The 25,407-nt window shown below is 40.4% G+C and overlaps 2 protein-coding genes across 8 annotated transcripts in view; one reads left to right on the plus strand and one right to left on the minus strand.

Annotated features, from left to right (window-relative positions):
- Nucleotides 1-989: 989 nt before the first annotated feature.
- LOC135241704 (long-chain fatty acid transport protein 2-like) lies at nucleotides 990-13,641 on the minus strand. 2 transcript variants are annotated; one of them, XM_064312305.1, is made up of 10 exons: nucleotides 13,012-13,641; nucleotides 10,128-10,337; nucleotides 9,464-9,622; nucleotides 7,651-7,775; nucleotides 5,357-5,551; nucleotides 5,088-5,178; nucleotides 3,472-3,670; nucleotides 2,767-2,864; nucleotides 1,812-1,942; nucleotides 990-1,583 (listed from the first exon to the last, which is right to left on the minus strand). In XM_064312305.1, the coding sequence occupies exons 1-10, from the start codon at nucleotides 13,484-13,486 to the stop codon at nucleotides 1,407-1,409; spliced, it is 1,860 nt and encodes a 619-aa protein (XP_064168375.1). In that variant the 5' UTR covers nucleotides 13,487-13,641; the 3' UTR covers nucleotides 990-1,406. The 2 variants fall into 2 exon arrangements, with proteins under 2 accessions (XP_064168375.1, XP_064168376.1); XM_064312306.1 differs by having other exon boundaries at nucleotides 5,357-5,547; nucleotides 7,647-7,775.
- A 4,636-nt stretch (nucleotides 13,642-18,277) lies between these two features.
- Nucleotides 18,278-25,407, plus strand: part of LOC135242002 (high affinity cAMP-specific and IBMX-insensitive 3',5'-cyclic phosphodiesterase 8A-like) — a 36,716-nt gene continuing 29,586 nt past the window's right edge. For 4 of the 6 annotated variants that reach the window (XM_064312858.1, XM_064312855.1, XM_064312856.1 and 1 more), the window contains exon 1: nucleotides 18,278-19,567. In XM_064312858.1, coding sequence (XP_064168928.1) covers nucleotides 19,406-19,567 — 162 coding nt within the window. In that variant the 5' untranslated portion in view covers nucleotides 18,278-19,405. Of the gene's footprint in view, nucleotides 19,568-24,557; nucleotides 24,822-25,407 lie in introns of those variants that run through there. The other 2 variants (XM_064312859.1, XM_064312860.1) reach the window with 2 other exon arrangements.

The following is a 25,407-nucleotide window of genomic DNA, read 5'->3' on the forward strand; positions in this document are numbered from 1 at the left end:
AACTTTTCTTTGCCTTGTATTACTCACGTTTTAATGATCTTGATAGATGGACGTCTGAAGTAATCCACGAAGCAGGATATTGTTTGTTTGATTTTGTATGAGCGTGCATGCGTGTGGCGCAATGGCTTTCAGTAAATAACCAAAACAAAAAAGAGCTATGATGCATGCATCAAATAAAGAAATATATCAAAGCAAAATAAAATAGTATCAGCTCAAATCAAACTAGCCTAAATCAATTCAAAATATGTTTTGGCTAGTATTTGGTTGAAAATCAAGATAGAGCACAGGGGTTGGTAAAAAATAAAATAAAGATTTAAAAAAAACTGTTTGTCGGCAGTGCCTTCCCCGTTCAAACACACACCTGCTCTAATTATCGGCGCCACAGCCATGTTAATTAGTCCTTATTCCATGTAGCCACTAGGGGACACTATTTACATATTTACTCTTGAGACATTGGCTCCAACACACTCCACACCCTTAACAAACACTGAAAACTCAGGGTAAAAAGCCAAGCGATTATCATTACCGTAACATTATTTTAAATAAATAAATAAATAAATAAATAAATAAATAAAAATAAAAAATATATGTGTGCTCACCCCTACGGCTATACAGCAACAGCTGGAGAATTGAGCCCCAGTGGGAGCTGACTGTGTCACTGCACTCAGAAAGACAACCTTTTCCATTAAAGCAGTCAGAAAATGGAACTCACATCCCACCAATATCAGAGTACATCAGTTTAAACATTTTAAGTCAAGTGTGAAACTGACTTAAGACCACATAATCATGTTCTCACCAATATTTTCTTATTTTCTTTCACCCAAATACAAACTGTCACAATCATGTGAGAACTGCTCCCCAGTACTTTAAGTAAAAAAATGTACATTTCAAAAATTGGTATTGTTTGTGAAATTAATATCCTGATATTAATAGATATGTTTCATAACTACCATACAAATATTGCACATTAATAAAACAATTCAGACATGTCAGGCAGCAACTTTTGCTTTATGTTAGGAGAACACCAAAATGAACATGATTAAAAAATATAACAATCTTTTCCTCCATATAACTTTTTATACTGTTAGATTTGCAGTTTTGTTTATTTGCAGCACAGCTACAGTATGACTACAGAATAAGAAGGAAATACCCAGTAGAGTTTAGTAAATGCCACTCATATTTCACAAAAGACGAATTAAATGATTGTCATATTTGTTACATTTAATGTGATTCATGAAAACATCTAATATCTAACATCCCTGAGGTATCCTGCTACATGTTACAATCATTCTATTAAAAATTGACTGTGTTGCCATATTAAAAATAGGTTACACTGTTTCTTATTCACACAAGGCAATAGTACCTCAGAATAATGTACAATGGAGAGGGCACTATATTACAGTAAATCAGAGCTTAATGACCTTTGACTCTATGGAATTGTAAATCTGCTGGGTCATTGGTACGTAGCGCTTCTCTTTCTCATCCAGGAAGTAGAGGGGGTCAGAGACAGCCGCTGGGCAGAATCCCTCTTCGACCAGCTTAACTTTCATCTGCTTGAATGTCCCAGTCATCTCCAAGAAACCCTAACATTGGTCATTGGGGGAAGAAACAAAACATTATTAAGGAGAGTACACAGGTATTTGCTAGAAGACATTTTTATTGCTTACGTTTTGTTGTCCAAACTTCCAACTACACTGTATCCATACAAGCACTGAATCACCTCTGGTCACAGTCCATTCCTGCTCCTGCAGGTTTCTCATGACCAGGTTTTTTAACCACTCAGGTGGTGCTGAGGGAGGAAGAACTATTACCTGGATCCGTAAGAAACGTGGCCAGGCATACGCAGGCAGGTAGCCGCTGACCTGGCTGAAGACGCCAATGGGATCAAACTCTGCCCCTGCTTTTAATGTGACAGCAGCCATACCTATCCTCCCCTCATGCCCTGGGAAGACACGTCAAATAGAAACACATTCCTGCAACATTCTCCTTCAACTCCGGCATGATCAAATGGAAGAAATAAAAGTATTACATATTACATTAAAGGCACATAACAAAAGTAGACACAAGCTGGATTAAAAAAAACTGCTATATCTACAACATGGAAAATGGCCATAATTCAAATTCAATTAAATGCAGAAGAATAACAGGTACTGATAAAGGTTTTTATTAAGATTTTGGGTGCAACAGTTCAACAGTTTATAATCTCATGATTTATTGCAATGGTAACAGCAGTGCTACATTATGCTAGAAGCAGATATTCATGTTACAAAGAATGAATATTCCAAATGTATTTAAGGACTTTCAACTAGCTATAAGACAACAAATGCTGTGGTAAATTATTTATTTTGAATATGGGAATAAGGCTAATAAACATTTTTATTTGATTTAGATGACAGACCTACAAATGAAATTAAAGTACTAAATTTTGAAAATATGGACGCCTGGTCATCGGAACATGGAATTTGAATGTTTTCAGCAACCTAATTTACACAAGATTGATTTGAATGGAAACCAGCATACAAGGGATACTCCAGAACCAGAACCAGGGTTGAGAACTACTGATTCATGGAACAGATCCTGGGCTGAAAACATGTTTTGTATTAATGTATCAACATTGGGTTGTACGGTATTTAAAGTTCTTAAACTGCCATGTAAGCGAACAAACACTGCAGTATCATATAAATCTACCAGAACAAGACCTAACCAGATCACACAAAATGAGTTTTGGACACTGTCCTTTCCTTGCCACAAATACAGGTGTCTCACCTGGCACTTTGACACCGTACACGTTCGCCTCTTGGATACAGTCAGCCATAGCGAGAACATCAGACACTTCTGTGGTTGCCACGTTCTCTCCTTTCCACCTGCATAATGCAATTTAAGACACAGCGCTTCAGAAAACAGGGAAGCATATTTCAGTAATAATAATAATAATAATAATACTGCAGTCACACTGAACAGTTTATTAGTTGAAAGCTTAATCAGGGAAGAGTTTACAAATATTGTATATAACCTGAAAACAGAGCTAACGAGCCGTTAAAGATAGTTACTTATCACCATTTTACTTAACACTTTTTTTCCAGCCTCATGTTGTTGTCACCTGATATGCTTTAAGCCAAATAGAACAGGCCTGAACAGGTATCTGCAGAGAGGAGCATTGCTTCACTTGCCCTTGTTTGCATCTAAAATGGCCACCCTCACATTTTGGATTGACAGCAGTTTTTTTCTTCAAAATGACACCACACAAAAATATTTTAGACTGGCAATATGTCATGTTTATATTGTATCTAAAATATATATGGATTACACTGTAATAGGCCACCCTGTTCCCATCACAGGTCAAATATGTATGGATTACAGCTATAATTACATATCATACTCTTACACCTCCTTCTGGTCTAAAGCCAAGTGTGAAATCCCTGTTGAGATGCTTGCAATTGGCTGAGGTTGTTCGGGTACCAGGTAGGCTACCTGAAAGTGTCCCCGACACGGTCCTGGAAATAAATGAAGTTTTGGTGGTCTATCCTCAGCAGGTCTCCGCTGTTGAAGTACAGATCTCCTTTCTGAAAGACATCACGCAGCCTCTTCTTCTCTGTCTGCTGATCATTTCCCGCATATCCAACAAAAGGAGCTATCTTCGTTATTCTGGAAACCAAAAGTCCTATCTCCCCTTAAAAAAGAAATACGGAGAAAAAAAAACCTGTTGGAAAAACCATGTCTGGGCATGTACACTTACCCAGTCACTTTATTAGGTACACCTGCTCGTTAAAGCAAATAGCCTGCTCCTCAGAACAGTAGATTATGTGGCTGAAATAAAGCATGCAGACATGGTGAAGAGGTTTAGCTGTTGTGTGGCCAAACATCAGAATGGGCAAGATGCCTGATCTAAGCCACTTTGACCATGGTATGCATGCTGGTGCCAGACGTGGTGGTTCATCTCAGAAACAGTAACCCTCCTGGGATTTTACGTACTACAGTCTGTTTTCAGAAAATGGTGTGATAAACAAAAATCATTCAGTGAATGGCAATTCCTTGGCCAAAAACACCTTGTTAATGAGGAGAATGGGCAGACTTGTTCAAATTAGCATAAAAACCACAGATGCTCAAATAACGGCTTTTCTACAACTGTGATGTGCAAAAGGGCATCTCTGAACGCACAACACTTTGAACCTTGAAGCAGATGTGCTACAGTGGCAGAAGGCCATGCCGGGTTCCAATCCTGTCAGCTAAGAACAATAAAATGAGGCTACAGTGAATGAATGAATCATTGCATTTATATAGCACTTTTCCGAATGCTCAAAGTGCTTTACAGTGATGAAGAGGAACTCACATCACCCACCACCCACTACAGTGGGCACGTAATCACCAAAACTGGACGACTGAAGATTTGAAAAACGTTGATTAGTCTGACAAATCTCAGAATTTGGTGTAAACAGCATAAATCTATGGATCCATCCAGCGTTGTGTCATGGATGCATACTACTGGTGGTGGAGTAATGGTGTGGGGAATGTTGTCTTAGCCCTCAATAGGTCCATTAATACCAAATGAATGCCACATCATACTTAAGCATTGCTGCTGACTATGGTCATCTCTTTATGGCCAAAGTCTATCCTTTCCAATTGGATACTTCCATCAGGATAATATACCATGTCATGCAGCACACATCATCTCAAGCTGGTTCCATGAACATGACAGTGACTTGACAGAGTTTACTCCAATGGACTGCAGTCCCCAAATCTCAATCTACAGTAATAGAGTCCATCTGGGGAACGGGAGGTTTGCAGCATGAATGCGCGGCCAAAAAATCTGCACAAACTGCGCAATGCTATTGAGTCAGCATGGACCAAAATCCCTAAGGAAAGTTTCCAGAACCTTGTGGTATCCATGCCACAAAGAGTTCAAGCCATTCTGGAGGCAAATGGGGTCCTAGTCTGTACTTGACAGGTGTACTTAGTAAAATGGGTGAGTGTATTGGTGAGTGTATCTCTCAGATCTTTATCTGAAGTCAAAGAGGGATACAGACAAAAAGGGCTATGCTAAACGAGTTCAGTTGAAACTGGGTTCATTGAAAAGTGGACAGACTGACCTTTGGCAGCTTCAATGCACAGCCCCCTGTGGTCTCTCACTGGCTCCTCCCTCTCTGCATCATATTTAATCAGTGTGTAGGGGAATATTTTCTGCAGCACATCAAGTAAGATTTCCCATACTCAAGTTTGTTTCCATTAAATAGCAAAATAAGTTAATGATTGTGTTCTGTATTCAGAGTAACTAACATTAAACCGTGTTAAATGATAAACCTTCTGGATTCAGGAACCACAGTTTTCAACAAATTCCCACTTGCTCGATACACCTTACCCTGTGGAAGTAGTTGACACGTCCGACGGCACCAATTTTTCCTGTGTAGTTCACAAATCCCACATTACCCTCTGTGGCAGCATAGAATTCTCTGACTTCAATGTTGCCAAATCTGTTCAGGAACTCTCTCCATACATCTGTCCGGACACCGTTGCCAATAGCCAGTCTCACTTTGTGATCTCTGTCATTATCTCTCTGTTGAAAGGAAATAAATATGTAAGTGTGTCTGCTATCAGCCTAACTTGGGCAAGCTGTCTGGCAGTGTGATGAGTGGCTTGTAGAGTGCCCCTTCATCTGCAGTGCTCCCTATGTGACTACAGGTGGCAGAAGTCATGTAAAGGCATACTGTAGTAATTCCAAACATTGGAAAATGGAGATGGAATCAAAAGGAAGTAAAAAGAATACGAGAGACAATGATTCTTGCATTTTTTAGGGAACGTTTGAGCAGCAATTTGTTTTGTTTTTTTGTTTGTTTTTTTTGGTTCAGCCATGCCTGGTCCAGCTCAACTGCCTCCACACTCCTGAAAATATTAATTGCGAGAATTTTGTAATATAATATAATATAATATAATATAATATAATATAATATAATATAATATAATATAATATAATATAATATAATACACCCCTTACATAAAAGCACACACTTTCAAACCAGACAAAATATCCCAGGCCAATTAACATTGACATCATTCAGAAAGAAAGACATTCCATTAGATTTTTGCTGTGAATATAAGCTACACTATATGCACACAGGTATCTGGACCCCCCTTGGTCTGGGGCTGTTTTTCATGGTTTTGGCCAGGCCCCTTAGTTCCAGTGAAGGCAAATCTTAATGCTACAGCATATAATCACATTTTAGACATGACCTGACAACGCCCCCGGGCACACAGCAAGGTCCATATAAAAATGGTTTTCTATTGTGTAAGATGGTTTTACACATTGTGTAACTTGACTGACCTGTGCAGAGCCCTGACCTTAACCCCTTCCAACAGTATCCATTATCTATACCCACTTATCCTGGGGTCAGCAGGGTCGCGGGGGGTGCTGAAGCCAATGGCTAGTATCATCCAAGTTAAACTATGCGGTTGTTCCCTGCACTTGGAACGGTACTTCTCTCTAGGGTTGTCGACACACTTGTTCCTGGTTATGGTTATACACTTTGTTGTACGTCACTCTGGATAAGAGCGTCTGCCAAATGCCTGTAATGCAATGCAATGTAATGTAATGAAGCCTATCCCAGCGTGCATTGGGCAAGAGGCAAGAATACACCCTGGAAAGGCTGCCATCCAACATGTTTTGGATCAATTGGAAAGTCAACTGCAAACCAGGCCTCATCGCCCAATCATTGCCAGACCACACTAGGAGAGTAGAGGCTGTTATAGCAGCACACGGTGGACCAACTCCATATTAATGCCCATAATTTTGGATGAGAATTATGTCAGGTGTCCACATACTTTTGGGCACGTAGTGTACATTCACTAATGGCTAGTATCATTGTGGGGCGATATAGCTCAAGCGGTAAGAGCGCTTGTCTGGGCGTCGGAGGGTTGCCGGTTCGATGCCCCGCCCTGGAAATGTCGAAGTGTCCCTGAGCAAGACACCTAACCCCTAATTGCTCTGGTGAATGCGAGACATCAATTGTAAAGCGCTTTGGATAAAAGCGCTATATAAATGCAGTCCATTTACCATTGTCATCAGTGTCAGAAAATTGTGGGAGTCTATGTATTCACAAGTAACATGCCTGATATAGCATGCCAAAGTACCTTCCAGACACTTTAGTATGCAACAAGTTGTTCAGCCATGTGGTTTATTTTGGAAGTTGAAAATGTACAGAATATTGGCTGATACTTTAACATCTGTATAGAGTATGCTGAAATGTGACTACTATTACTTTCAATTTAGGTCACACTGCCACAACTCTGCACTTGTGAACTTTTTGAACCCGTGCCCTTATCTGTAAGATTAATATCAGCTAAGATGTCAATACAACCGTTTCAAATTCCAAATGAACCACATGGCTGGGAGACCCTGGTTATAGATTAACAGGAGTCATTTTAAGGTCAGGCATTTCAGGTCATTTTAGCTGAAATTTAGACCTGCTGCCTGCAAGTACATAGACTCATTAGTTTAGCACACTAATGGAAACAATGCCAAATACTGATGCATGTGTCATGCACCTAAACCCTTCTCCAGATGTACACTATGTAAAATTATAAGGAAAAAATCAAGATTGGTGAGCTAGGTCACATAAGGATCTGTCTTTTAGCCTGTGGTCAAAGGAAGAGACTTGCCTTAGGGGTGTTGCACAAATACCGCAGAACCTCTCCGATGTACTGGATCACTGTCACCTGGTGCTTCCTGCAGTCTTCCCAAAACTGGGAGGCCGAAAATTTTCGTCGTAAAACTATGGTTGAACCTGATGTGAGAAAACAATTAACCAACTATTATTCATTTATGCATTTAATATTATAACTATATGAAAGTGCAATTGGCTAAAAGGGATGAAATGTTTACACTTTTTGTCCCCACAACAAATACAACAAATACAGAAAAGCAGCAGACTGTTTGGGTTTCAGTAACTTTCAAGGCTTATAACTCTTCTAAACAGCAATCCTTCAGAGACCACTGCTGCCTAATCTGTACACGAATGGAATGAACTTTCCCCCACTTGGAAAAGAAACCTCTCTCTTTCTCTCTCAAAAATGTGCAGGGCCGTGTTTTGCATTTCTTTTTTTCCCCCCGTCGCCTCCTGTTGTTGAGATTTTACTCATAAGTAACACCAGTAGATGCACAAAGAGCTCATTCATTAGCATTCACCAGAGGAGGCGGGGATAGATGAAACACAGGGGAAAGAGTTCCCCGGCTCTGAACATTAGTGGCTTAATCTGCCCTCAGAAGGAACAGGTTTAAGGACATAATTACAATCAATTACACTTACAGTCGGTGCAGTATGTTTATTTGTTCCTCTGAAAGTACAGAGCAGACAGCTTTACAGGGAAGTACATATACGGTCCAGCTGTGTAAAAACACCTGCTTTCTTAACTTGGAATAACTCAGTAAAGGCAAAAACCATTGTGAAGGAGGGGAAGTGGCTCAGTCAGTAAAAGCAGGCACCATGAGCACAGGCTTAGCTCGGTTGCTGAGACATTGCAGGATTGAGCCTTGGCTGGGTCACTAGCTGAATACAGCTGCATCAGAAACCAGGCCACCCTGTTCCCATCACAGGTCAAACTGCTGCAGAGTGCAGAGGTGTGGACTCGGTTAGTACTTTGATGGGAGTCAGATCTCATGTGAAAAATAAGCTGCTGTAGGGCGTGCCTGACAGGGAGGACCTCTTTCCTCTGGACCACACTGATATCCAGTGCCCCAGTACAGTATTGTAGAGGATGCCTTCCTTTGGATGAGATATTAAACTGAGGTCCTAACTCATTGGTCGTCAAAGACACCGTGGAAGTTTTTGGAAGAATAGAGGGGTCAACCCGAGCGTCTAGGCCAAATTCCCACAAAAAATGGCTCTTTACATCTGGCCACCTGGGCATCCCCTCTATTTCTTGCACAACTCCTAGATTCTGCAGGTCTTCCTTGAGAATTGTGTCCTCAGGTGACCTACCTGGCTAAACAATACCAAAGTAAAAAGATAAAGTCAGGTAGTCTACAGAGATGGGCCACAATTGGCTTCCTTCCACGGAATAGGGTGGGACCAAGTCTGGCAGGATTCATTTGGGAATCACTGTACAGTGTACAAGCACCCTTAGCTGCTACCTATACACACAGGTTACCAGCTGTCATGCGTGATAAGCCACACCTCACCTCTGATCAGTGCTAGCTCTGTCCTGTAGTAGAGTGTGGACTGCAGTGCTCCCTAAATGGGGGTGCATCGTACATTGGTAACAAGACTGCCAAGAAAAATTAGTGATTCAAACGAAAGAAAAAGGAAGAAAAAGGGAAAAATAAAAAAGGCAAATTATACACCATTCATCCTGCTGTGACTGTACTGTTAGCTCCTTCCCAAAGGCCTACAGAGAATATCATTGTTCTTCCTTGGCACATTTTCATGCTGCACTTGAGGACAAAATGGCAGGGGACCAGAGAACTTTACTTCACCCGTTTCAATGGAGCCAATGAATCCGATGATGAGGCCAGCAGCGTGGTACAGAGGAAGGTTGATGTAGATGATGTCACCTGGAGTCACCCCATTGGACGTCAGCACCGCCATGGCAACCAGGAGGCGGTCCTGATTGATTAAAGCAGCTTTGGGCAGCCCTACACCAGCAGGAAGAGACAGTGGTATATCAGGACTGCAAACACAATGACTAGTATTGGGTTATAGTGCACAGCATAAGTGTGCCATCCTCGGTGGTGAGTTCAGTTATCAGCGTGTCTGCTTTACTGTCCACGTCCACATATATGTGCAACTCATTTTTTATTGAGCCCATGCCCTTTCTGTACATGTTCCCTCTGTAATAGCTCGTCATAATGGTCTAATGCACTCTAAGCTAATTCAACTTCCTTAAAATTATTGCGGCTGTTGTGACTTCTTGATTATTACTTCTGTGTTTTCTTGAGTCAACTTGAGTTTGTTGTCAAATTTTTCCCGTAAATCTGTTACTGTGCACAGCATTTACAGCAGCACATTGCTGCAATAGCAAGCAAACTTTTTTTCGCTAAGTGACTCATTTTAACAATATTTTTTTCTTGTTATAATGAGATAACTTAATATTTTGTGGTATATTTTGACATTATAAGGACACAAGGTGTCCTCCTGTACCTGTTGTGCCGGACGTGTAGATGTAGACGGCGGGGCTTTTGAAGGTCAGGTGTTCCCTCCGTGACGGTGATATGGGGCTATCCTCAGCCTCCTCTGCCTTGTCTAAGAGGCTCTCCATGCCATTCGAGCTGCACTCCCTGGACACTATGAACACGACCACGCCCTGCTCACGCAGGGAGGGCAGCACATCCGCCACTGCACCCTGCAGCTCTGAGGAAACAACAGAGGCCAGGCAAATCTGTATTTCCTCACATTGAAAAATATTTTACAAGAAACACAGAAATCAATGTTTGCTGCATTTTGAAAGCACGGGTACAGAGCCCACCAAAATTATTCACACCTCTGCTAAAGATTATCAAAAAAATTTACAACAAGTACTAGTCTTGCTGATCAAATATTTGGTTGGTTGGTCTTCAGGGATGAACTAGTTGGGTTGGGTACCGCCAAGGAGAACCATTGCGTGGAATATCCTAACACATTTTTTTGTTGTTGTTATGTACAGCCTGTTTGTTTGTTTTGTACAACCTGTTTACTTTTGTTTATTTATGATTTTTTGTGACGTCCGCATTATTATCATTCTGCTCTTGAGCCCGGGTACTAGAATTGCACCTGCTGTAAATAAACCACTGATGACCCAATGTGTGCATGTATGTCATTTAAAGCCTACAGTGGTTGCACTTTAACAGAAACACTGTGGTGTAGCCTGATAAGGTCAGTTTTTAGATGCTAGTGTAAGACAGCCAGTGAATCTCCCTTCCTGGCTGAATGGAAAAGATAATTCTGCAATGAGGAGTCAAAAGCAAGAGACATGGGACAGCCAGCTGACGAGAAGATGCTCAATGGAGAGGTTGGGTTGAAGGGTATGGTGTCTGAAGATAAGATGGGGGAATACCATTGGTATGCCAATGAAGGGTGTTCAGATGTGGCCTGTGTTCATTTAAGCAGGTTTAAAAGCAAGCATGCGGCACTCAGTTACAATCTTAGCTAGTAATCCAGAGTCACATCAAGATCCTTAACCGATTCCCTGTCATGCATCTTGACCAGAGGTCTCACTTGGTCTTTTGTGCATTGCCCTACATAGCTCCCAGCTACAGCTGGTACAGGCAGGATCTAGATTTGCTTACTCACTTCTGGAGTCTTTCTTGAATGGTGAATCAGTGCTTAATAACATCTCCATATTTTTTCATGCAAGAAAATCAATGTCTTGCCAATCAAATGGGTATGTTTGCTTGTTGAGCCTGCACCACTGTTACAATTCCATTGTCATATTTTTGTAATACAGAAACTGCATGTGACAAATACCTTGGTGACATGATGTAGGTTAAGCTATATGGCTTGTAGTCCTGTTCAAGTTCTGCGTTTATGTTTTTAAGAGGTCAACATTGACGGATGTCTACATTGTGCCAAGGTGGAGGATTAGATGCCACCGTCTGTTAATTTGCCAGCATATACAATTTATCTGAAAGTAAACTGTGAACAGGACAAAAACATATTCTTTGTATATTTTATCGAACCAGAGCCAGTGGTATTTTTATGTGAAAAGGAAAAATTGGTGACCTGAATCGCAACAAACTCAAACGCAGCTCCCACGTAAACGTGAATGTTCGCATAAAAACATAATGAATGTGTTTGAGAGGATATATAAAACAGTTACAATCGGACTATCGGCCTGTTATATCCTATTTCTTGCATAACAACGGTCCAAGTCCAACTACCAACGACAGTTTTGCTTGACAACAGTAAAAAAGGGATATCGGTAACATGTATTTTAATAACTTTATATAATAACAACAGCTAATAACTTTACCCCTTTTTAGACAGGCCCATCTAAAGATAAAAAACCCAACTCTGGTAACAAATAAAACCAGATTTGTAGTGCAGTGTAGTATAATGAGTTGGTCTTGTAATCTAAAGGTCACAGGTTTGATTCGCCAGTAGGACACTGCCGTTGTACACTTGCGCAAAGTACTTAACCTGCATTGCTTCAGTATATATCCAGCTGTATAATTGGCTACAATGTAAATTCTATGTAGAAAAGTTGTGTAACCGTCTGCTAAAAATACCTGTAATGTTTATTCCTTCTTAGGCCGACATCTAGACATGATCCTACATGGCACAGACGAGTAACGCGCGCCTCAGTTCCGTTCCACTTCTGCGTCGTTACAACCATATCATAGAGTTCAGTGGTATCGACCACAGACACGAACGTAGGCTACACTTCTGACTAGCTACACTGCAGTGTTGGCTGGCCCGTTTATAATAGACTACACGACTTGTTTTTTCCGAAGTTTCTTGAAAAAATCAGAAGTCGCGGTTCGTTTAAAAAAATCTGGGTTACTATGGCAGCAACTGAGGAATAGTATTGTAAAGGTCGCAGCTATCGCCCCTATGAATGACTAAATGTGCCCAAATTAAATAATTAAATAAACAAATGTGTAATTATATTGTGTATGTGTATTATATATCTAAATAAATAAATACACTGGCATACATTTCATAATAACACGTTGTATCCCCCCCCACCCCCCCCTCCCCCTCCAAGGTTACATACCCCCACCCCGTCCTAAATTGCTCTTCCGAGATCTTTATAGTTATTGTTCTACAGCGCATTTTGTCTCGAAAATGTATTAGTATAAAACAAAGCGGACCTACGCCGGAGGAAGATGTGTAACTTTACACGTGTGACTTAGAAAGGAAGCACATGGGTGAGTTATGTAAGGAAGATATAGGCCTACATAACTTACCAAATAAATATCATAACACGGCCTTGTTCCAAGTAACTTGTTAGGATAATCACATTCACAGTCAATAGACTACCGTGCTTTCAGCTCTATTACGATTCCTCGCACATTGCGAAGAGCAAAGCGGCGGCGAAGTGACGTACCTGCGGCTGCTATGAGCAGTTTTGCTCCACAACAACTAAAACAGTGTAGAAGAGACTTCGACTTAATGTTGGTGTTGAGCAGAGCTACGGGGCAGCCCAGTTTAGCCAACGCCAGCCAGGTAAAAATAAAAGTGGGTTCATTTCCCATGTAAAGCGCCACCGTGTCCCCCTCCTTTAATTCGGTGTACTTCAGTAAAGCATTGGCGATTTTGTTGCTTTTTTTGTCTACATCTCGGTAGGAGTATGATTTGTCCTCAAACACAATGAAAGCTCTATCTGGATGATTCGAAGTTTGTTCAAAATATCTATCCAAAACGAGGAATAGTGGTTTTCTCCTCCTCCGCTTGCCAAACGTCACCAAAATCCGTACCAAGTTCATCAGATAGAACAAATCATCCCAAAAGTAAGGACAAAATATTTTTAAAACCAGTGGGAAAATAGCCACACTGGCTAAAACTATAGATAGAATGTACATATCCACAAGCAAATGTCTGAATGAACGGCAAGATACACTTAAAAACAGAACTAACGAAGCATTTCCACTAAGTATGTCGAATGCCTCTCGATGCAGCGGCTTAAACAGCCACTTGCTCCGAAGGCGGAGCGTTGGGGTATACGATCATAGTACCGACCCTCAAGGGTTGTCTTATCTGAATTCCAGAGGGATAGCCCAGAGAGGCAACTTTCTGGGTTTTTGGTCCACGCGAACAGCAACATTGTATGCAATCTTATTATATTTTCTCCATTATTGTCAAAAGGGAGATTTTTTTCTGACAGATTAAACAAGTAAATATCTTGAAATAACTTATTATTAATTTATATATTGGCAAAATAATATGAATAATATTCTATAGAATTAATTGTGTGAAAGTGCGTAGGCTTCTGTGACACTAGGGCGGTTTTAAATAAGCATGCATGTTCTTTCATCTGGTTACTCCGGTTTCCTCTCACAGTCCAAAAACATGCAGGTAGGCTAATTCGATACTCTAAATTGCCCATAGGAGTGTGTGTGAATGGTGTGTGTGCCCTGACGGACTACAATCTGAGTAAATTTGATGACTCAGTCTCCACTGGCTTTCATGATGTGTCTTGTCATGCCCCCACCATCTTACTACTCTCTCGCGATCCGGGGAACAGCTGCGTGTTTTTTTTTACGACTAACTACGCCCCACCAGAACTAGACCACGATTGGGCGGTCGCGCTACACGGAACGGCAATGCATAAACGTTATCGCATAATTTCTCACATATTGATAGTCATATCGCTGCATTGTCCTGCATGTCCTACGCAATGGAGCAGGACAGTAAGACGGCGCGGGACAATTAGAAGTAGGCCAGTACTGAAATCAGATAAACTACTGATATATGCAGTCCATAAGTATTTGGAAAGTGACATAATTTTTTGTAGTTTTGGCTCTGTACTTCAAAACATTTGATTTGAAGTAAAACAATGAATATGAGGTTGAAGTGCAGGCTCTTTGTGATTTCTGAGCTCACCAGTGCTCTCTTTCTTAATGATGTTCCAAACAGTTAGGTTAGCCTAAGGTTTCGCTTATCTGACTGCTTATTATTTCTCACCCTCATAATGGCTTTCATTGGCACAACTGACCCTCATGCTGACAAATGCCTATAACAGACTCCAAAGGCAAGAATCAAAACTAGATACTGATAGAGATCTTTTACCTGCACAAAGGAAGATATTGAACACACCTAACTAATCAGAAACACCCGTGACACCATTTGTCCCAAACATTATGAAGGGGAGGGGGGGCTATTTATAAAATAAAAGTGCTTTATGAGTAATTTCTGTATGGTGAAACGGAAATGTATAAAACTGTCCTTAAATGCATACTATGCAGGATTGTTTTGCCTGTGTTTACTACCAAAGAAGTCTCATAATGGATATGCCTTAGCATACTTATTTTAGAATATTTTAAAAATCCTGTATTGTATGCCTTTAAATAAAAGCTGAGAATGTGCACTTTAACCACATTGTTTGATTGCAAATAAAAAAAAATGCATGTCTTTGTCAAACACGGACTCACTGTGTCAAATGGCAGGGTTTCCTTTTATCAAACAAAAGTCTTATTTCTGCCTTTCCCTTTGTCTCCACCTGCTGGAAGATTTGCCACACTTCTACATGAAAATAAAACACTGGAGGCTAATCAAAGACTGGAAGGATGGAAGTGCTCTCAAAGTCACAGGAAAACTTTCCAGGCACGTTGCACTATTAACACAGTTGCTAATACTGGCTTTCAAATAAAAGGCGAGAGGAGCTGCCAAAAAAGAAAGAAAAAAAGATTTAAGATAAAAATTATATACAGTAGTACAGTAGGGGAGACCAGAGCATGTTGTCACATGTTATTACACCACTTTTGACTCCAACACCAGAGGGTGCTACCTAAAAAATGTAATGGTATGTGTGGCCAATGAGGTCAAGGACATAATAATCTGGTGCACGCATTTTTATACTTTTTCACCCTTTAAAGTAAAAATGAAAATTTTTTTTTTTTAATTAAAAAAAAAACAATAGCACTGTGCACTTGTATGTAAAACACTTTGTTGTGTATGGAAATTTTTTTTTTTTTACTCGGTAAAGGAGAGAACAATGTGTCTTTTGATACTTCATTTGTAATCCTATTCTAAATGATTTTGGGATTTAGCCAACATTTGGGCAGTTTGGGGCAAATTTTCCAATGATTTTGGGGTAAGTCGTCACATTTGACAGCCTGCCCTTGTATAAACATAAACAGACACAAGTGACACCCTGCCCCAAAATTATTGTGACATTGTGTTATCAGCTGCTGTGTTTCTGACAGAATTGTTAAATTTTATTCAACTTCACTACTCATCATTTGCTCATTGCTAGATGATCATATGTATTGTTTAGAGCAGCAGACATACCCCTGGGCCACACAAGATAAGCTACATCTTGGCTGAGTCTGACTATCAAGTTTACAAAGTGTGTGTGCATACATGTGTTTGGACATACTGATTCATACGGTGTCATGAATATAGAGTATGGTTATGAATGGTGGTGTGACAGTATTGGGGGAGGGGTCGTAGACAGGGAGGGGGTGTAAAAAGCTTGTAGTTAATATATAATTACAATGAGGAAATGTGTGTTTGTCAGAAGGAAGGGAGGAAAAGAACTCAATCTGAAGTTTTTGTTGATCCCCTTTATGAATTTAAAAGTCTTAATCCAATCACCCCTGAGTCTCCTTTTACTAAGCTTGAAGAGGTTGATCAACTATTACTCCCAAGTCTTTTTCAAATTGCGCACATTCCAATTTTGTTCCTCCCATAAAGTAATCCTGCCTAATGTTTTTATTTCCCACATGCAGAACTGTACATTTGGCTATATTAAATTTCATTTGCCAGGTTTCCACCCACTTTTGGATTTTATTAAAATCTTTGATTACTTTAGGTGACTCCAAACTATTAACTGGGCCTCCCAGTTTTGTATCATCATATGAGGAAGAGCAGTGGTCACAGCACCGATCCTTGTGGGACTCCACTTCCAACAGTTCCCTGCTCAGATAATATCCCTCCTACTACTACTCTTTGTGTTCTACCCTGTAGCCAGTTCCGAATCCGCTCTGAAATACGTCCTCTAATTTATAGTGTCTTCATTTTACTAACAAGTCTCTCATGTGGTACCTTATCAAATTTTGGCCTTTTGTAAATCATAATACGTATGTAACATCATAATACTTCTTATAATCAAAACACTTGGTAGCTTCTTCAAAGAATACCAGAAGGTTTGTCAGGCATGACATTCCCTGAGAAAACCATGCTGGCTATCCCTTAGGATGTTGCTATTTTCAAGAAATACTTACAACTTGTCTCTAATGGTAGATTCCAGTATTTTACAGATGCAAGTTAAAATGTAATATGGCCCCTTTTCTTATAAATTGGTATTATATTGGTACTATATTACCCCACTTCCAGTCCTCAGGTATTTCTCCAATTTCTAAGGACTGTCTAAAAATACCTGCCAGTGGTTTAAAGATGATCATATTTAACTCTTTGAGTACTCTTGGGTATATGTCGCAGGGCCTGCTGCCTTATTTGTCTTTAGTTTAAGTAATTTATCCTGTACTTTTTTATTCTCTATTTCATTATCTGATAAGACATTCTGAGTACTGAATATGCCTTCCAGTCTATTATTAACCTCTTCTCTATTAAAACTCTCAATAAAATAACTATTTAAGGCATCAGCAATATCTTTGTTCTTAGAAAGCAATGCTCCTTTTTCATTCCTGATGCACCTTGATATCCTCTTTGACATTCTGTTTCCTACTACAGTATTGAAAGATACATTTAGGATTAGTTTTTGCATCTTGGTCAATTTACCTTTCAAAGAGCCTTTTGGCCTCCCTTTGGTTCTTTTTTAATCTTTGCACGCATATTACAATATTCAGCCTTATTACTCTCAGTGTTGTCATTGTTATATATCTAATACAGGATTTTCTCAAACTGTCTTGAATGACTTTGTTCATCCCCTGGGGAGACAGCTTCTTCAACATAGAGGAGGCCTTATTAATTTACCATAATACATCACATTCAACTGCAGAATGACTACGCTGTGTCCCACAAAAGTGGAACACTTGGGAATTATGCATAAGAGCAGCTCTAAAACAACTGATAGCCTACTCCTGTGCTAGCTGAATGGCTGGCGATGAAACCATCGCTCTAGATATTGCTGTTTATTATACAACTGAATTGATGTCAGCTTAACCGTATACCTTTTTATTTTGATGATTGCACGAGCAACAATTGCATTTCGCCACAAAAGTCGAACACTCGGGAATTATGCAAGAGTAGCTCTAAACAACATCGTGGTTCCTGTACATTAGCTAGATGGCAGGCTACTATTTAGGATGTATATTGGAGTGGTTTAAATACCTCTCACATATCTCAACATGCAAGGAATTTATTTACGGGTCAGGATGATAAGTAACATTTTTGCCAGGTGTTTTTTTTTTGGTGTAGAAACCAATAATGCTGGTAAATCATAAATGCAACCATGGATGGAATATCATTATCGCTATATTGTTGCATTTTTGTGCCATATTTTAAAAATCGCATCCCAAAAACAACGTGTTCTCGTCGTCATTATGAACGCGAAAAAAGTCGCCTGTTAATAACGCAGATCTTTTTAAAAGTTGCCTCTGAAAGTACGTTTCGCCCACCAGTGAGCTTCATGCAACTGATTCGCTCAGTTGAGCTAATTTGCATTGACGTCAGTAAAGGCTGGAGGTCAATCCTTGCGGGTACTCTTATTGGATCTGCGGCTGTCAAGCAGTGCTGAAGAATTGGAAGGGCAAACGCTGGAAAGGCAGAGAAAGACTAACAGAAAACAGCATTATGTGGCTTATTTTTGCCTTTACGTTTGGACATAAAAAGGAAAAGGCTTCTTTTTTGCTAACTGAAACTTAAGAACGGAGAGCTGTGTGTGTGGATTTATACGATTTCATTCTCCAGAGGAGGTACCGCAGACAAATTGACAGCCTTTACATCTTTTTTAAGAGGAAAAAAGCAGTGGGCCTTTGAAACATTGTAATCCGTTTTAAACGAATTTATTATTATTACACTTCGTCACTGAACTAATAATGGTCTGTATTGAGGTTTTGCAAAAAGAACGATAGCTTATTTTCCCTAGGCTAATTGTATTTACATTTTGGCTTGTTGGAATGTTTGATCGGACTAAAGCGCATTTCGTTGTGTGCAGAGAGTCTTCATATGAAAGCGGGTGTAGAGAGGATAGGCTACTATGCGTTGTATATCTTTTAGCCTGTTGATGATGTGCAAGTGTGAAGTGGATCAAACTGGAGAACAGATTTGTGCCCCGTGTTTTAAATACGCGTCCACCAGCTCGTTAAATTGAAAATATATCGCAGGGAAGATCGGATATAATTTGTAGTGGGGGAAAAGAAGCAACAGACTTTGACAAATGGATAAAAACAACTGTCTGGGTTGAGTGGGTGATTTAATTTGGAGAAAGAAAAATACAAAAATAAAATTGCACCTTCACGATGATGCGGTAAGGCAACGACGAGACGAGCCAGCGGAAGAGGTCATTAGCGTATGGAATTAAATAATCAAAGTAAGACTACTGCGGAATTAATGCTTTTGCAAGAGAAGCGCGCGTTTGCGAAAATTAAAAATAAATTACTTCATGTGAAAGTCAGAAAGGAAATCTATTTCCTGGTTGGGGGGCTAGGAGGGAAGGAAAATATATTATTCATGGTCTCCGTGAGGGAACCGAGAGAAAGAGTGCGTTTTGCCTTAAAATTAAAAGAAAGGCGTAAGAGTGAAACGTAGGTGTTAAAAATTGGCAGAAAGGCCAAAGCAAATCACTTGAAAGAAATTTCTGAAAGTGGCGTTGAAGCATGGGCTGCGCGTCGAGCATTAACATCTCGGACAGGGTGGTCTATCACAGAGGGAAAGACTCAGAGGATTCACATTCACCCCAGCAGACCAACACTACTCTTCAATCTCAGCATCAGGGGAATCCAGCCCTTGGATTACCCGCTAAACCTTCCGACAATAAGGTGAGGACTGCCCCCCTCTCCTCCCCATGAATGAAAAAGGTCACAGTGTGTGTGCGTGTCAATGAGAGAGATACCTTTAATCTATTTCTCCTCAAGCATCTATAACTTAAAATATTAATTGGTACACAGTTGTTGTTTTATATTGTATATAAAGTGCACTACCAATAACGACCAGATGTCAGTGAAGTTATTGACCGTCTTCTTGGCCACCATTGGATTAGCAAATTGCATGTTTTCAAATATTATGGAAATGACTTTATACGCTATTTTTAGTCCTTTTTTTCTTTTAATCTTTTACCTTATGCCTACAGCACTTAACATGTCACTTGGATTTTATGTATGATTGTTAGATGTCTGTGTGTTGTATGGTGTTTTATGTCAGCACCATTCATGCTATTTTACCCAACTTAATTGCCCCATGTGGTATAAATAAAAGGTACTAGTGAATTCAAAGCATCTGCTGACACATCCTTCCCACTTTCTTAATGTATTGGGAAGTGGTGTCCTTAAAGGGGCAGTTCACCCAAAATAAAAATAAAACTATATTTCCACTTGCCTGAGTGTTGTCTGTTCATTTGCATAGTTTTGCTGAGATTTTAATGAGTTTTCTTGATATCCTCTGCAGCTCACTGTGAAACAACAAACGTCAAAGCAGCCTGTTTTTGGTGTTGAAAGCACCAAAAATTAACATAAAAAATTGAACAGAAACATTTCTTTACAGATATAATGGCATGGTTACTCACAAACATCTACAGACCTTGTTGTGCACCTACATACATTTCTGTGCATCTACAGCCCTCATTGTGCCTTGAAAACTACTTTCTACCAAAGTACACCAACTGTTTGTATCAATGTCTCTGTGCAAAGTCTCAGCCAAAGCATGACAGTATTCTGGGCCACAGTGTCAACATTGTTAAACTAAACAATTAACAGAAACATTGGCCTTGTTGAGGTCCATTGTACGAGGGTGAGTTGCAGCAGACATCTAGAAAACATGTCAAATCTCAGCAAAACTATCAGGATGGATAGATAGCACTCAGGCAAGTGAAAATATAGCTTTATTTTATTTTTGGGTGAACTGCCCCTTTAAGAACACATAGGAATTTACTTTTATGTGTTGCTCCTCGAGTGAGGCTGATAGCTGTTTAGCTTGTGTTATCAAGTTTTTGACCATTGCAGCATATTTGGATCAACTAGCTTCATGTGGAATGATGAGTATTTTCACATTTTTTCCTTTATTTTTGATGAGGTAGTATTTGATATTTTCAATTGACTAATCATTGCTTTGACAAGAACATGGTATGAGAGAACCCTACCATTCATAGGCACTAACTGGTGTGAGGTTAATGGGTGTTATGAGGTCTTTGCAGCATATTTGCCTTGAACATACCTGCTTCATGTTTGGTGGTTTGGCAATGACTATGAACAGCGTTCAGTAAATGATAAAATGCACACCATGTTTGCATGGAGCAGAATTACCTGTGGCTCCAGGTGTGAATAGAAGGTCATTCCCAGATGCTTTGAATGTGTTTATGTCTTGGACAGAGAAAGAAAGTTCTCTATCTGTGCAAAAGGGATTGATGGGCTCCCTTCTGCAGGCTCATGTTCTTGATACAATACTTTATTTATTTTCACAGAACTAATGAGAAAGTATTGAAAACAATGAGATATAAAAAAATACTGATTTGTGGACCGATGACAGAATGTAACCCCTTGGAGTTGTAGGGAGTGAGGTGTAGAACTTTCTCTTGTGAGGATGAAAACACACACTGAAAACCCCTAATTGTTAGTAAGAGGTAAGAACCCCTTGATAGTAGCCAAAGTTGAACTGTTAGAGTGAATCTTTTCTATCTAGGCAGATAGAAGGAACATTGCACTCCTGAGGGGAAACCAAGCTGTACCAGGATGTACAGTAGTCAGTGTTATTGGTTATTAGCAGCTGAAGTCACAGTCTTTCATAAAGCAGTTTTCATCAAACTGGGAAGGTCCTGCATCATTGACATAGGTTGTCTGTGTGGCATGTGCATGGGGGTTATCCTGTGGTGGAAATAGAGCCACTGCACATGAAGAGAAAGTCTGAGAGATGTTAGTGTTTGTGCCCCTCTGGGCAGATGCAGATGCAGATGCATTCCTGAGAGGTCAGTGTCCCTTGTCAGCGTGCGAGTGGACTGGAGCTGGTGGGAATCTGCGTCATGCGTGAAGTTCTCATGATGCCATTTCACGTGCGGTGGCTGTGTGGACTCGAGAGCAAAGGGAAAATTGGTTTCCTCCCCTTTCGTGTTCAGTCGTCCGGTTTGCCACGTTTTTCTTGCTGCGTTTCTTTATCAAGATGCGTTGACGAAGGTTGCATTCCTGCCTTGGCAGAAGTGCATTGCAGAACGTGAGGGTGTGTAGAATAAGTACGTCATGTAATGAAAAGAGGAATTAGTTTTAAAGACCGAATGCTGTTACTATTTTAACTAATGCTCTTTATTTTTTGAGCTGAAGAATGAAGTGGGAGGAACAGGCCAGACGAGGTTTCCCACCACAGTGTAGTGCCTCAAGAGTTATACTGTTCCTGCATACTCGGGTAACCTGGACCTTATGAATGGGACAAGCTTTCTTCTCCTTAATGGTGGATTTTCCTTCTTTGTGTTGGCATTTGCCAAACAGAACCTGCTTATGGAGGTCCCCCCCAAGGAAGCCTGTGTGTTAAAGTTACTCTTTCAGGAGAGTTTCTGTCTGGATGCCCTTATCAACAGCTACTCCCTGCGTTTCAACTCGCGTCTTGGCAGTTGGTGGAGCAGACAGTTATTTTGGTGGATTGTGGGTTTTCAGTGGGGGCAGATTGCCCTTGAGAGTAGCAAGAGGAGTGTGAAGAAGAGGGGACCGCGACAAGGGTGCACACGTCACCATCCAGCCTGCCAGCTCTGCGATAAGGGCAGAGGCCAAGGCCCCAAACTCGTGGGGTGAGCTAACGGGGAGAGATAGAGCACCGCTTTGGGACACACCATACTGCCGGCTGTCCCACATGCAGAGCAACCCATCAGACTGCAGGCCACTACTTTGTACAACTCAGGTTTTCTTTATTTTTTAGGGCTGGATTCCATTATTGGAGAAAGTTACTCCATAAAATGCTCACTTGCTAACTCAATAAGTGACCAGCACTGAAAAGGCCAGTTAAGAGGGTCCCAGAAAATGGTCACTGGCGCTAAATAAATCCTGTATTTTTTTAGTGCAGCCTTCAAGAGTTTTAAAATGTGTGTTGGTTAATATCCCCTTGCTGTGTGCTCTTCTTCTGTTAGGGGTGGAACTTCACACGCCACTAAGGAGTTGGTAGGAGACAGGCTGGTTGTTGGTCCCTGTCTGTCTGCCCTGGCTGCGCAGTCATGCTGGGCTGCCTGAGCACAGCATCTGTGCAGTCATCTGAGACCCAGCTGGGTAATTCATTCCAGAGGATGGCAGAGCCTTAACTGGCTGATTAATTAATCCACTGATTCAGTTTTCCCCCCTGAGCTCTAGGACAGAGAGAGGCAGCCATGCAATCTGTAGGCACTAAGCAATTTTGTAGTTTTCTTCAATTACATGAAATATACTTAGATGGTTTATTTATTTAGTGAGCTGCATGCCCAGTGACTAATACTAAGTTATTTGTACAAATGTAAATCTTATTTAACTTGAATTCTGAGTGCATCAACTCTTTCCCCCACAGTGGTGTCATGTAAATGTAAGTTGTAAATGTAAGTTCTATCCCTGTTTATCAGTAGGTCACTTGTTGTCAACCAGTTTGTCATTTATATGTATTTAGAATAGAATATAATAACTTTATAGGGAGAACTTACCCAGCAAAGTACAGTAGCTGGTGTACAAGAAATTAAATAAACAGTGTACATAAATTACATTAAGAAATATAATTGCAGAAATTGCATTCAGAGGTTCCTAAATTACAACTATTCTATTAAGGAAGTTCAAGTAAAAACTTCCATACATAAATTATATTGAACTTATATATATATATTACTTGCTAATATACATTTCACGGTGTGCTAAATCAGAAAAAATAAATGAAGTCTTCTTCCAGTGGCAGGATTTCAAATGGATGATTTAAGGGATGTGAGGGAAGGACCAATATGCTTTCTCCTTTCTTGACTGCGCGCTCCTCATAAAGTTGTTTCATTGTTCTTTGTTGTCTCCATATCGTCGTTCTACTCAGTAACAATATCCTCTCCAGCTTAGTTTGTCTGATGTCATTTGGAGAGCCAAACCAAGCTTTTAGGCTGAACGTCAGTGCTGATTCAAAGGAACAGGTGTAAAATGCCTTCAGTACTGACTGACTGGAACTGAACTTCCTGAGTTTGCGGACAAAGAACAATTTTGATTTACTTTTGTCATGCACTCTGACAATTGGCTGCAATGACCAGTTTGTTGTTTAAAATGGTGGCCAGATATTTGAACTCCCCAACTCTTTCCATTTTTTTTTTGCTCTGATGGTAAGGGGCCTCACGGGCGACAGTGTTCTTATGAAGTCCATGACTATTTCCTTTTCTTTCCTACATTCACAAATTTAGGTCACACTGTTGTTGGAACTGGCTGATAGTAGTTTGGAGCTTTTCCTCATAGTTGGAGGTGTCCACAGTTTTTGTTATCGGACTATACAAGAAAGGTCATTTCAGGGCAGTCATTTTTGTAGGGTAAACAACACAGGAGAGACCACTGAGCCTTGTGGTAAGCCAGCGGAGATGGTCCTGCTGTTACTGCATTGGCCTTTTTTGTGAATTTCTGAATATGTTTGTAAAGTCACCATAACCAGCTGTGAAAAGAATATCCTCTTAAGAGGACATTAAATGAGGACGCTAAATATCTAAATGGGAAGTGTGCTATCATAGTTACTGTATATAGCAAAGTTTGAGATATATGATGTTTAGCTTTGACGTAAAATTGATGCACAGGAAACCAACTTACTGATGTGGTGTGACTGCTGTGCAGCTGAAAGTGACAGATTTTTCTAAAGCCTGTGAGCTGCTCTTCCTGTTGTGGATATCTCTCAGTGTTATGAGATTATGGCTCATTTTATATGGCCGAGTCATGCTTGGCACTATCTGAACGGGCATACATGTCATACGGAGAACAAAGTACTGTGAACAGAGGAAATGGTTGTTTCGCTTGGATCATATTCTCTGTTAGGCTTGATGGCTCTCTGTGGAAATGCTTGCTGAACTGCGGTGCTCTGTAGTGGACAGTGGAAGAATTGTCCACATACTTCTCCTTGCTGCAGGTAGCTTATCTTTGTTGCCACTGTCTTTGTTGCCTTTCCAGCCTGATGCAGTGTACATTGGAAGGTGTCGTAACTACAGGGGATCTCTGGGGTTGGAATTTGGTGATGCTCTCCACTCGGGGCCCCCCAAGTCTCCTTTGGAACCCGTGTTCCAGACGAATGCTCCTGTGGTTACCATGGATTTTGCTGGCTATGCTACCGCAAGCAACACCCCCCATGGTCTAATAAAGCGCTCCTTTGAAGCTGTGGTTTAAATATTGCAGCCCAGTAAGGAATTAATTAGAAACCTTTTGAACTTAAGGCTATAGAGATAATTGAATAACAGAATAAGTCTCTGAAGCAGGTGTTTTATGTGGAAATTTATTGTGTGGTGTATTGGCCCAGACGAGACTTCTTTTGTCTAAAAGACACAGGGCTTACTGGCTTGGGCAGACTTGGTAACCCGTTTGTAGTTCTGTCTGATCTCTGCTGTTCTGTTTTGTTCTGTTGCTCTTTACAGCACGCCAGTTGTTACTTGCTTTTTTGAATGGCAGTTCTGTTATTTCTATGGGTGTAATGGTACATGTATTTGAACAATTACAGGATT

This window comes from Anguilla rostrata, chromosome 16, assembly GCF_018555375.3.
Source record: "Anguilla rostrata isolate EN2019 chromosome 16, ASM1855537v3, whole genome shotgun sequence".
Lineage (NCBI taxonomy): Eukaryota > Metazoa > Chordata > Actinopteri > Anguilliformes > Anguillidae > Anguilla > Anguilla rostrata.